Below are 13,063 nucleotides of genomic sequence, written 5' to 3' on the forward strand. Positions count from 1 at the left end.
CTCAAGGTCTTCCGCTCGAGAGACCACAAACTAAAGGTTATTAGAAATAGACATAGAAGAGAGACAGCCTCCTGACTATCACATCATTAGGGAAACACCCTCCATCTCCCCGGGATGCTACCTTTGAGGTAGATCTGCAAGGCACGAGGGCCTCAATACCGCTTCTGGAATGGACCATTTGGCAAGCACTAGCCCCTCAACCTCAAAGCCTTCGTTCACAGGGCTCATAAGGTGGGCCGCATCATTCTCCTACCTCAGAAGGGGTCATATAGGGGAACCAAGCCTCATGTCCAAGAGGTAAGCATTATAAAAAGGAGTGGTAAGAACTGTATGAAATGACCACAGTTTTACATCACTTCAGGGCAAGGGGGCTTTATAATTCAGTTCTCTGGCCAGAACCGAATTCAACAATTGCACATTCATGTAACAGCGAACTTCGCTGTTAGTCCCCGGCACGCCAAACGAGATGCACCAAAATAATTGAATCAATACAGTTTCTCAAACAAGTCATTAATGTATTTACTAATATCAAAAAACATACTCTTTATAATGCTTGAACAACATATTTATATAATTATTGAAACCCTAAAAGAAAACTCTTTTAAATAAAAAATCAAGTTCTTTTGTTCTCCAATGTTTTAATGCGTCTATGATTGGATGATGCACAAAAGCTCCAACGTGTTTCGCTTTAGTTTATCCTTTATCAAGGGCCTGTCCTGTCCACGGCCCTTGTTAGTTTAAGGTTTTCTGCTATTCCTGATTGCCCTGGATTATCTCTTCCCAAACCTTCAAATTATAGCTTTATAATGAGTGAAGGCATATTCCTCGCTTCTTAAAAGTTCCTAATCTTAGATGCTGAATGCATACGTGGCTTCCACCCCTGCGTCGGCAGGCGAACATGGCCAGTAACGGCCCGCCAGCCCGAGCCTAGGCTGGGGGTCGTTACCGACCATGTCCGACCACTGCCATGGGGGTGAAAGCCATCTGCACCCCAGGGTTTATCCAGGGTGCAACTGGTTTATTTCCTTTTTCTCAGGAGATTGGCTGTGCTTATTACGCGATGCCAATCTCAAAAGGGAAAATAAAGATGGCTGCCGCCATAGGTATTCATGCGTGCTTGTTGGTCTGCGCATAGATGTTATTTTAGAGTTCTTCTGATCAGCGTGTTCACAGTAGAGTTATACTGCATATTGCACTACTGTTGCTCATTACTCGCGATGGGCAGAGAGAAAAAGCACTCACTCTGTATTGATCCACGTTGCCAGAACAAACGCTCCGTTTCAAACTACAACTCCCAGCTATCCCTGGGCCACATTTAGTGAAACATCAGGCGCTTCAGCGCCAGCGCTTCATAGCCAAGCTGGTCTTTGCTGGTCCGCACCAAACACACCGCTCGCTGCTGCCTGAATCCTGGACAGTATTGGTGTCAGGCTGCATTAACTACTTCAGCTCACTTATTGGACTTTCCTTAGTCTTGCTACTGCCCCCTACTGGCTTCACTTGTTATTTCTGATTCGACTTATGCTGTTGTGTCACGGTCCCTGATTCCCCTCCCTGCAGCCTCGCTTGTTTCACTTTTTTGAACATGGGTGTTGGCCTGACCCTTGCACTGCTTAACGCAGCACAAAAACTGTGTCGTGAAAAAATGATTCAGGATTACATCTCTAGTCTCGATATTAATGTCAGTCCAATATCGGATTGCACCCCCACCAATGGAGAAACAAGCTCAGATTTAGAACCATTTCTTATACCCAGTGCTACGCGGATGGTGTTACTATAATTGCACCCAGTGTCTAGTCAAATTAGATAATTTACCCCTTCCTGGGGAAGCAGAAAGTACTTGACAGGTGCCAATTTCACAGAATGCTCAACTTACTAACCTGGGTACTTATGTGTTAAATGCCACAGTTCCAGGAGAACGAGTAGCCGATTTCTATGCTAACCTTGTGGTGCCAAATACTGTTACTCAGCCGAATATTGCAACACTGCTGGTCATTTCGGCCGACATCCCGTCAGATAATGTTAGTCCTTCCTCTTCCTGTGATCCTTTGCCACCCATTAGAGTGGCTCTTTTAAACACTTGCTCACTCAGTAAGCACGCTATTAACATACACAATCGTATTGAGGCAGAAAACCTGGACATGATGTGTATTACAGAAACATGGCTTAAAGACTCTTTGGAAAACCCATCGAATGTGCGGGCTGTGAGATTTAGCAATGAGAGCTTACATCTAATTCCAACTGTTGTTCAAATTCCATATGGATCTACCGACCACCAAATGATATGCCAGGGTTTAACGAGGACCTGGTCCAACTTTGAGACCCATGAAGCAAACCTAATTGCTCCATTATCCTTCTTGGTGATTTTAATCGCCGGTTAGGCAACCCGATCGACAAGGAAGACTTGGACTTGAAAAAACATCTCAACAATCTGTGCTTTTCTAATTACAACACTGAACCTACTCATTCGGGAGGTATATTCTCGATTGGGTTGCCTCAAGAAACATCTCCCTGAGGATCATAAATACCGCAACCTGTATTTAGTTCGACTACTCAATTGTAGAATGATCTATTCTTCTTCCTGGCAAACCCTTGAACATTCATAGTGCTCCCAGGAGAATTAATAGGAACCTAAAAAAACAAATCTGAGGACTTGAAGTTCTGTTTAGACCTCATTACGTCCCGTACCTCTGATCTAGACACCCCATAGAGGTTGGTGAGTGTTTACAAAACTCAGCTAAATTGGTGAGTGTTAACAACACTCATCTAAATGGCCTCTTGGAGGAAGTAGCTCCTTAAGATTTTCAAGAATAAATTGAGTCACCAGGAGTGGTTTGACTCTACTCTTTATATCCGAAAAAGAAAAAAAGGCAGACAGAAAAGATGTGGAAGAAAAACAAAACTGACGAAAACAAGCTAGCGTGGAAATCCTCGCAAACTGCTTATAAGAAACAGATTTATGAGGCTAAGAGGGATTTTTATAACAATCAGATTGAAATGGCAGGTAATCATACAAAAAACGATTTGAGGTCTATAGAAAACTGGAGAACCCTTACCACAGTCTCAATCTTGTGTTCCTACCAGTGAGGACTGTTGCAAGGTACAAAAAGCTTTTGCAAATAAAATTAAGATCGCCCGCGCCAGGATAACACGCATCTTGGTGACCGACACCCTACCTGTGAGACGGGTGCTGGAAAAGAGGGAAAGTCCTGTCTTCCTCTGTAAACAGATAACAGAGGATCAGATGAAGAACTATTTTTAGAGCATGCGGTGCATATCCTGTCCCGGCGATGTTATCCCCTCTAAATTTATACTGAGTTATCCGAAGATCTTTGCTCCTTTCCTGGCTCAATTTGTTAATGCATCATTTGGTCACAGCATTGTACCAGACTCTATTAAGCAGGTTGTAGTTACACCATTAGTGGAAAAATCTAGCCTGAACCCAAGGGATCCTGACAACTTGCGACCCATGAACACGGTATTCCTCTTAAGGATTGTGGACAAATTGGTGACTTTTTAACTCCAATTACATCTGGAAAGCTTGGGACTTTTCCATCCTAAACAATCTGGCTTTAGAGCAAATCATGGAACGGAGAGTGCCTTGCCGGACCTCCAGTCTCATATGCTAGACATCTTAGAGAAAAGGGGGTCAGGGCTGTGTATACTTTTGGAGTTATCGTCCGCCTTCGACATGCTGGATCCTAATCTCCTGTTGGATGTGTTGGGTACTATTGGAAAATGCTCACTAGAGGCTATTGGCTGAATGAGATCCTTTTTGATAGGTTTGCCCGAATATGCCGGGGTGACGCTAGCTCAGATGCCGAGCCAATTTGTGGTGGTGTACCACAGGAAGCCTGCTTGTCTCCAATTGGTTAATTTATATATATGAAACCTCTTTGCGACCTTTTAACGAACATGGGAATTCACTTGTCTATTTAGGCAGACGACACCCAACTATGGATGGAGTTGAACGGAAGGTATAGCACGGACTCAGCAAGGTTACATGATATGTACAGCTCAGTCCAGCAATTGGATGTGTTTAAACAGCACTAAGACCAAATTGAAGATTTTCGGGTCCTCACAGGCCATAGCTAAACTCTGTCTGGAATACAATTGTCTGAATATTGAGGGGTATCCTATCAAGATCATGGAGAAAGTTAAGACACTTGGGGATCACTTAGAAGCTTCTATCCGATCTGAGGCACAGGTTGATGGAGTGTTTCGCCAACGCTCAATACCATCTGAGGGTGTTGAGAGAAGTCAAACCATTCTTGTTGCCTTAGAATCGAGAGACCTTGGTCAGGGCAGTTATCATACTGCATATTGACTATTGTAAGGCCCTCTTAATTGGAGCCAATAAGTGCTGCCTTGGGAGGTTGCAAGTCCTTCAGAACGAGGCAGTGAGAATTGTTTGTGACATTTCAAAGAGGGAACATATCACTTGAGCTAGGAAAACTCTGCACTGGTTACCCGTGCCGGCTAGAATTATATTCAAGGCCCTCTCCCTGGCTCACAGGTGTACCTATGGGGAGGCCCCAATCTACCGTGAAGAAAGAACACAACTGTAGGTCCCTTCCAGGTGCCTTCGTTCTAATGCAAAAGGACAGACAGATGTCCCAAAATGAAAAAAAACATCAAGATGATACGGACGTCTTGCAGCACAGGTTTGGAACACACTTCCTACAGAGCTGTGTCTAGAAAAGCACTATTTGTGTTTCCGAAAATGCTTGAAAACATTTCTTTTTGAATACATGGTTCCTTCACCATACCATACCACCCACCTCCCCCCAGATAGATTTGTTAGATGCCTTCATTTAAAGGAACAGGTTTTCTTGCTTTTTTGCAATCCCCTCTTTCTTAGTGTTTGTGTTATTGTGCGCCCTGATACCTGCGGGTTCCGGTGCTCTATAAATAAATAAATAAATAAAATAAATAGGGAAAAGGGACTAAGTTCCTTTGCTATTTCTATGGTGGCGACCGGGAGCGCAGGGACCGGCACACAAAGCTCCGGTCCAACAGGTAAGTGGGGAGGGAGCAAGGGGGTTGGGAAGGGGTATGGGCTGTTTTGTGGGGGTGAGGAGGCAACAGGGAGACGCTCCCTGTTGCCTCTGCACATTAAAAAATAAAAATAAAGATGTCGCCACCCAGGGAAGGGCCACAAGGATGTGTATTCTTGCCCGCTGTTCCAGCCACCTGATTGGCTGCGTGCCCTTCTCCGGGGGCGATTATGAAGTAAATGTGTCCACTCTCAGTAATAGACCCGCTCTCGAGCTAGTAAACTGCCCGTATTGTTTTAACATAAGGGCAGCATCCCCCGTTCCATGTTCAGGGGTGACATACTGGAAAAACGTGGGTGTGTACAGCTCCACTCGTGAGTTGCTCTGTCACGCTTGGCACTCATGGAGTGAGTGCATGGCTTAAACAATTCCAAGATTAGGAACCTGTGGTTAGACAGAGTATCCATCAGAAATAGTACACCCTCCAAATAGGTTTCTAGAGCCCGACGCAGCGTTTATGGGTTTATTCCCTAACATAACCCCACTGAGCCATTGACATGGAAAGGTAATAGTAGAATGTAATTATTATAACAAGACATTTTCATAGTTGAAGTTAATTGTTTTTCTGATAAATATTCTATAAAACCTATCTGCAATTGTGTGTAATGGTGAAGCAAGGGTTAATCACAAGGCCTGCGGTCCATAAACAGGGGACACCTTTGCAGCACCCGCTGTCATCCCCTCAGCACCCCTTTCATCATCACCCTTTACCTAGGGGATACCTCCCAGAATTCAGGCAGAGGAACAACAAGTGGCCATGGAATCCCTCAGGAGACCCCTTGCTTCATCGACCACAGCAACATCTCAGAAATATTCCATGATCTGAAGCAGGGGTCTGCAACCTATGGCCATGGAAATGCCTCAGGAGACCCCTTGCTTCGTCGACCCCCAGCAACATCTCAGAAATATTCCATGATCTGAAGCAGGGGTCTGCAACCTGTGGCCATGGAAATGCCTCAGGAGACCCCTTGCTTCATCGACCCCAGCAGAATCTAGGAATAATTATATGATCTGAAGCAGGGGTCTGCAACCTATGGCCATGGAAACCCCTCAGGAGACCCCTTGCTTCATTGACCCCAGCAACATCTCAGAAATATTCCATGATCTGAAGCAGGGGTCTGCAACCTGTGGCCATGGAAATGCCTCAGGAGGCCCCTTGCTTCATCGACCCCAGCAGAATCTAGGAATAATTATATGATCTGAAGCAGGGGTCTGCAACCTATGGCCATGGAAACCCCTCAGGAGACCCCTTGCTTCATTGACCCCAGCAACATCTCAGAAATATTCCATGATCTGAAGCAGGGGTCTGCAACCTGTGGCGCTCCGCCTGGTTGTGGGAATTGGAATAGAACACATCTGGAAAGCTGCAGGTTGCAGGGGCCCTGATCTAAAAGGTGCACCACTGAAAAAAAATACTTTTAGGGTGACATTCCTTGATTAAAAAAAATGGGCAAGGTGTATGGGTGTGGCGTGCAGGTCATAATGGCGAATGGGTTATTCATGATGCACATCAGAGAAGGTGTGTTTCCATATATTTGATGTTCTGCAACCTGCAGCTCTCCCGATGTGTTGGGCTTCAGCTTCCACGCTCCTTCACCGTTGATTATGCTGTCTAGAGCCGATGGGAGTTGATGTCCAACATCTGGAGAGCCAAAGGATGAAGACCCTTGTTCCATGAGGTATAAAGTTAAACACAATTGCCAAACCAGAGAATCCCCCTTCGGTGCTTCGATGACACCCTGCGCTCAAGATAGTTCTCTGGACTCGTGCATCCGCAGACGTGGTACACAAAACGCGCAAATCTGCTGTAAATCGTTATCCTTGGGCATAACTTTGATTAATTAGTGATTGCGGGGTGCGTGCATCAGTCATTTGCATCATTTGATGCTCTGGTGGCAATACAAAGAGTCATTATCATTAGTTCATCATCAATGAGGGTCGCGTTGGTCAGGCCACTTTCCCAAAGGGCACTTAGGCGACATTTCATGCATATTAATCGTCAAACACAGAAAGCACATTGTAATCATTGTCATTTCCTAAACTTTGTCACCAAAACAGAAAGGAACAGGAGGAGCGGCCGCCAACATTCTGTGTCCACGAGAAGGATGGTCGCTCTCTACGACTACGATCCCAGAGAAAGTTCTCCCAACGTTGACGTTCAGGTAAATATTGAAAAGGAGTCTATTCCGCAGACTTGTGCCGATATAACCTAGCAGTTTATAAACTTTGTGTACACCAGAGAGTTTGTAGGGATGACAGGAAAATATAATCCCTTAAAGCAGTTTGTAAAAAAAATGCTTTTTAAAATGAATATTGAGCTTTGTGAAGCAAATGTAAGATGGCCGCCACATTTGCAGTTGGGAGATTTGCACAGTGCATTGTTTCAATGCGTTCCAAGGGAAACGGGTATGAAGAATTGTCCCTATCTATCAATGCATTCCTCTGTCTTCCCCCTTGTCCCCGCACCTTTGTTCTTACAAAGCCCATACTCAGGTGAGTAGACGAATTAAGTCTGAAGTCTGCTCTTTGTGTCCATGAAAGGCGCCATGTTGACAATGTTCGGCAGTTAAGGCCACTGTACCTACAGTCTCCTCCTCCTATATGTAGTTATGGTTATGTTATGTTATGTTATGTTAGGTTACTGGGATTTATACCACCCTCTGCCTAATTTGCATGGTCTCCAGGTGCTCTGGAAGATCTGTGAGAAAAGGGGGTTCAGTAGGTTAGTGGGGGAGAGGGAAAATGCAAGATAGATTTGCTGTTGTGTGGACCCATGCAGTTCGGGCTTTATGGGCTTTCCATCTAAAACTTTCCAACGAAAGGTTTTGCATCGAAAACCCAACCATCGAAAATCTTTGCATAGAATGTATATTTTTGTATTTTTTTGGGGGGGCTTCCCCCATTATCCATCATTTTTTACGCTTAAAAACCCACCCCAACGAAAATGAACCCTTTACATAACACATATATGCATTCGATGCATATATTTTCCATGGATAGGTTTCGATGGAAAAGGTTTCGTTGGAAACATTTTCGATATAAACACCAGATACGGCAGATCGGTAGTACCCTGAGCTAAGTGTTCTGTGCCGAGCATCACAGCATTTGCGTCCAGAGGGAAGCCTTGTGTGCCTGCGGTAGTACACTGCATTGGATGGAGCTGTGGTATTACATTGGATGGAGCTGTGGTATTACATTGGATGGAGCTGTGGTATTACATTGGATGGAGCTGTGGTATGCACATCGTTTTTAGAGGTGAAATGCTTTGATGTCTCGTGGAAGAGGTGTTCAGTTGCCATGTGTGGGTGGTTTAGTTGACTTGTCGAATGTGAGCAGCTTAGTGCAGGGAGCGGGAACTAGAGATCTCGGTGGGCAGGTTTGTGGAGAGACAGCATAGCATGCAAGAAAAAGGCATGGCAGCATTAACACAGGATAACAAAAAGAAAAGAAAAAGGCATGGCAGCACTAACAAAGGATAACAAAAAGAAAAGAAAAAGGCATGGCAGCAATAACAAAGGATAACACAAAGAAAAGAAAAAGGCATGGCAGCAATAACAAAGGATAACAAAAAGAAAAGAAAAAGGCATGGCAGCAATAACAAAGGATAACACAAAGAAAAGAAAAAGGCATGGCAGCAATAACAAAGGATAACAAAAAGAAAAGAAAAAGGCATGGCAGCAATAACAAAGGATAACAAAAAGAAAAGAAAAAGGCATGGCAGCAATAACAAAGGATAACACAAAGAAAAGAAAAAGGCATGGCAGCACTAACACAGGATAACAAAAAGAAAAGAAAAAGGCATGGCAGCACTAACAAAGGATAACAAAAAGAAAAGAAAAAGGCATGGCAGCAATAACACAGGATAACAAAAAGAAAAGAAAAAGGCATGGCAGCAATAACAGAGGATAACAAAAAGAAAAGAAAAAGGCATGGCAGCATTAACACAGGATAACAAAAAGAAAAGAAAAAGGCATGGCAGCACTAACACAGGATAACAAAAAGAAAAGAAAAAGGCATGGCAGCAATAACAAAGGATAACACAAAGAAAAGAAAAAGGCATGGCAGCAATAACAAAGGATAACACAAAGAAAAGAAAAAGGCATGGCAGCAATAACAAAGGATAACAAAAAGAAAAGAAAAAGGCATGGCAGCAATAACAAAGGATAACAAAAAGAAAAGAAAAAGGCATGGCAGCAATAACAAAGGATAACAAAAAGAAAAGAAAAAGGCATGGCAGCAATAACAAAGGATAACACAAAGAAAAGAAAAAGGCATGGCAGCAATAACAAAGGATAACAAAAAGAAAAGAAAAAGGCATGGCAGCAATAACAAAGGATAACAAAAAGAAAAGAAAAAGGCATGGCAGCAATAACAAAGGATAACACAAAGAAAAGAAAAAGGCATGGCAGCACTAACACAGGATAACAAAAAGAAAAGAAAAAGGCATGGCAGCACTAACAAAGGATAACAAAAAGAAAAGAAAAAGGCATGGCAGCAATAACACAGGATAACAAAAAGAAAAGAAAAAGGCATGGCAGCAATAACAGAGGATAACAAAAAGAAAAGAAAAAGGCATGGCAGCAATAACAAAGGATAAAAAGAAAAGAAAAAGGCATGACAGCAATAACAGAGGATAACAAAAAGAAAAGAAAAAGGCATGGCAGCAATAACAGAGGATAACAAAAAGAAAAGAAAAAGGCATGGCAGCATTAACACAGGATAACAAAAAGAAAAGAAAAAGGCATGGCAGCAATAACAAAGGATAACAAAAAGAAAAGAAAAAGCCATGGCAGCAATAACAGAGGATAACAAAAAGAAAAGAAAAAGGCATGGCAGCAATAACAGAGGATAACAAAAAGAAAAGAAAAAGGCATGGCAGCAATAACAAAGGATAACAAAAAGAAAAGAAAAAGGCATGGCAGCAATAACAGAGGATAACAAAAAGAAAAGAAAAAGGCATGGCAGCAATAACAGAGGATAACAAAAAGAAAAGAAAAAGGCATGGCAGCATTAACACAGGATAACAAAAAGAAAAGAAAAAGGCATGGCAGCAATAACAAAGGATAACAAAAAGAAAAGAAAAAGGCATGGCAGCAATAACAAAGGATGACAAAAAGAAAAGAAAAAGGCATGGCAGCAATAACAAAGGATGACAAAAAGAAAAGAAAAAGGCATGGCAGCATTAACAAAGGATAACAAAAAGAAAAGAAAAAGGCATGGCAGCAATAACAAAGGATAACAAAAAGAGATTTTTTTCAAATCAAAATGGTGTGTTCTTCACAGGGGGTTGATGAGATGAGGAGTAGGCAAGCTAAAAAGCAGAATGTGTATTCGCCAAAATGAAGCCGGGTCCACCATCCCTTGGCATAGAAGGGGACGGGGTGCTGCAGCTACAGGAAAGTGAATGGAAAGACGCTGACAGTGCAAGAAAGGAGAGTAGAGGGCGCAGGGTAAGCAGTCCTTAATGTGACGCATCTCTGGCACTTTGCTGGGATCTGATCATTGCCGGGGCTACAGGCCTAGAGCGTGCATTACAGTGCTGGGCTGTGCTTCCAGAGCCAGGGAGGGGCTGCCAGGGCTCATCGAGTGCACGTGCTGTGAACCTTCCCACACTGCAGCAAGGAAGCAGCTTGCTCGCTCAGAGATGGCTGCCTTTCTGCAGTAAGGTCCGGTGGACCAAATATTCCAAATAGTTACTGGTATACATCATTTAGTATCATTTCTAGGATACGTGTTAACATTGTAGCTATTTTTTTGGCCTTGTGGGCTCATTTGTATTGCCTGGAAATGTTCTGCCTTCTTGTGTCATGCAAGCCCATCATGGTCTCCAGCTTTTCTCTGGCCTGACTTTTTATGACCGGTCATATCTGCATACTCCTTGGCATCTCGTGATGCACATGCTCTGCATGGTTTCCAGCTTTACCCTTGCCTCCTCAATACTGTTTCTCCCTTTTGACTTACATGCTTGTCCTCCTTGTAATATGAAGACCTTTCATGGTCTCCAGCTGTGCCCTTGCCTGCTTATTGTGAGCCCATCCTGTTTGTATATTTCCTGCCTCCTCTTGACACATACGTTCTACATGGTTTCCAGCTTTACCCTGGCCTCTACAGTACTGTTTCCCCCTTTTGCCTGTGCATCCCCTGCCTCCTTGTGACTTGCCAGCCCTCCCTGGTCTCTAGCTTGGCCCGTGCATTCCTATTGCTGGTCAGAGCTGTCTACCTATTTCCTGCCTCCTCTTGACACACACGTTCTACATGGTTTCTAGCTTTACCCTTGCCTCTACAGTACTGTTTCCCCCTTTTGCCTGTACATCCCCTGCCTTCTTGTGACTTGCCAGCCCTCCCTGGTCTTTAGCTTTGCCCATGCACGCCTATTGCTGGTCCGAGCTGTCTACCTGTTTCCTGCCTTCTCTTGACACATAGGTTCTACATGGTTTCCAGCTTTACCCTTGCCTCTACAGTACTGTTTCCCCCTTTTGCCTGTGCATCCCCTGCCTCCTTGTGACTTGCCAGCCCTCCCTGGTCTCTAGCTTGGCCCGTGCGTGCCTGTTGCTGGTCCGAGCTGTCTACCCGTTTCCTGCCTTCTCTTGACACATAGGTTCTACATGGTTTCCAGCTTTACCCTTGCCTCTACAGTACTGTTTCCCCCTTTTGCCTGTGCATCCCCTGCCTCCTTGTGACTTGCCAGCCCTCCCTGGTCTCTAGCTTGGCCCGTGCATGCCTGTTGCTGGTCCGAGCTGTCTACCTGTTTCCTGCCTTCTCTTGACACATAGGTTCTACATGGTTTCCAGCTTTACCCTGGCCTCTACAGTACTCTTTCCCCCTTTTGCCTGTAGATCTTATGTTGTGTTGCTGTACGTTATCCTGCACTCTGTTGGCATTTCCATGGTCTGCACGTGCTTCTGTGGATGAAAAGGGAAGGGACTGTGTTAGGTTAGTTGGAGGTGTGGGGCAGTGCAAGATAGCTTTACCTTTGCTGTTGTGCAGATGCGTTGGTACCAGAAGTACCCGGGGCTCTGAATGTAGGTCCTTTTCTAGGAGTTCTGTGTTGAGAGTTTAGTCGAGTATTCATACTTACAGCCCAGCACTATTACAGCGATTACATCGATTAATGATGTTACTTAACAGAGGTATTATTGATAACTCAGTGAGCAGAATGATAGGAAGAATGGCAATACCCCCAAACCACAGCACTCCAGTCAACAAGTAGAGGTCCCCACAGACAAGCATCCTAGGAGGTGGCCTGCCAGACAGAAGCCTCTGTGAAGGTCACTTTAGACGGGGCCTTATCCGAGACCTCGCCCCCCTGGCAGTCTCATAGTGACACTCTCGTTGCTAGGTACCTGGCTTTTTGTGTATCCACATTAAATTGATCATCTTATAACCATGTATAGGTTCTCAGGGCATACATCCTTCCCTTTTGTCGACCAGTGTCTGCTGTCTTTTATCTTAAAGCATTCATCAGGACATGCTGGCGCAGCATTATGACAATGTAACAATGTATGATCTGTGATTGGTTACATGCATTAGTGTTCCTCTCATTGAGCAGAGGGGAGGGGGGCGGTCTGTGATGCTCTGAGCCAGAGATATGTGCAAGCAGACAAGGCAAGCCTCTGTATTACATCTACACACGCTGCTATTGCACTTGCCCCAACTCTTAGCCGTCTCTCTGGCCTCACTGGTCCTAGAGCAATACAAAGTGTGCAGTTAGAAACAGTCTTTATACCATAGAGTGCTCACTTGCTGTCAGGTAGCCTGCTCTGAGTTACCTGAGGTCCTGCCCCCTTTACATTTTCCACTGGACTCTTGGCAGTGGTGGGCCAACATGAAGAGCGGTTGGGGCCGGCCAGGATTCCCCCTTAAGGTGGTCCTGGTGCACTCCCAGGCCACCTGTGTGAGGTGGCCCAGGTGATGTTCAAACCACGGGCCTCATGAACAGGCCGGCCAGGCAGCAGAAAGTAGCAGGGGGCTACCAGCGTCAATTAAAATCGTGTGAAGCGGGCTAC

The 13,063-nt window shown here is 44.5% G+C and overlaps 1 protein-coding gene across 23 annotated transcripts in view; it reads left to right on the plus strand.

The window, feature by feature from the left end:
• The window catches only part of RIMBP2 (RIMS binding protein 2), a 2,252,680-nt gene that overhangs the window by 1,987,539 nt on the left and 252,078 nt on the right, over window positions 1-13,063 (plus strand). For all 23 annotated transcript variants that reach the window (XM_069620091.1, XM_069620095.1, XM_069620096.1 and 20 more), the window contains one exon: window positions 7,116-7,219. In XM_069620091.1, coding sequence (XP_069476192.1) covers window positions 7,116-7,219 — 104 coding nt within the window. The remainder of the gene's footprint in view (window positions 1-7,115; window positions 7,220-13,063) is intronic.

The sequence above is a fragment of the Ambystoma mexicanum genome, chromosome 10 (genome assembly GCF_040938575.1).
Source record: "Ambystoma mexicanum isolate Mex_15411 chromosome 10, UKY_AmexF1_1, whole genome shotgun sequence".
Taxonomy (NCBI): domain Eukaryota; kingdom Metazoa; phylum Chordata; class Amphibia; order Caudata; family Ambystomatidae; genus Ambystoma; species Ambystoma mexicanum.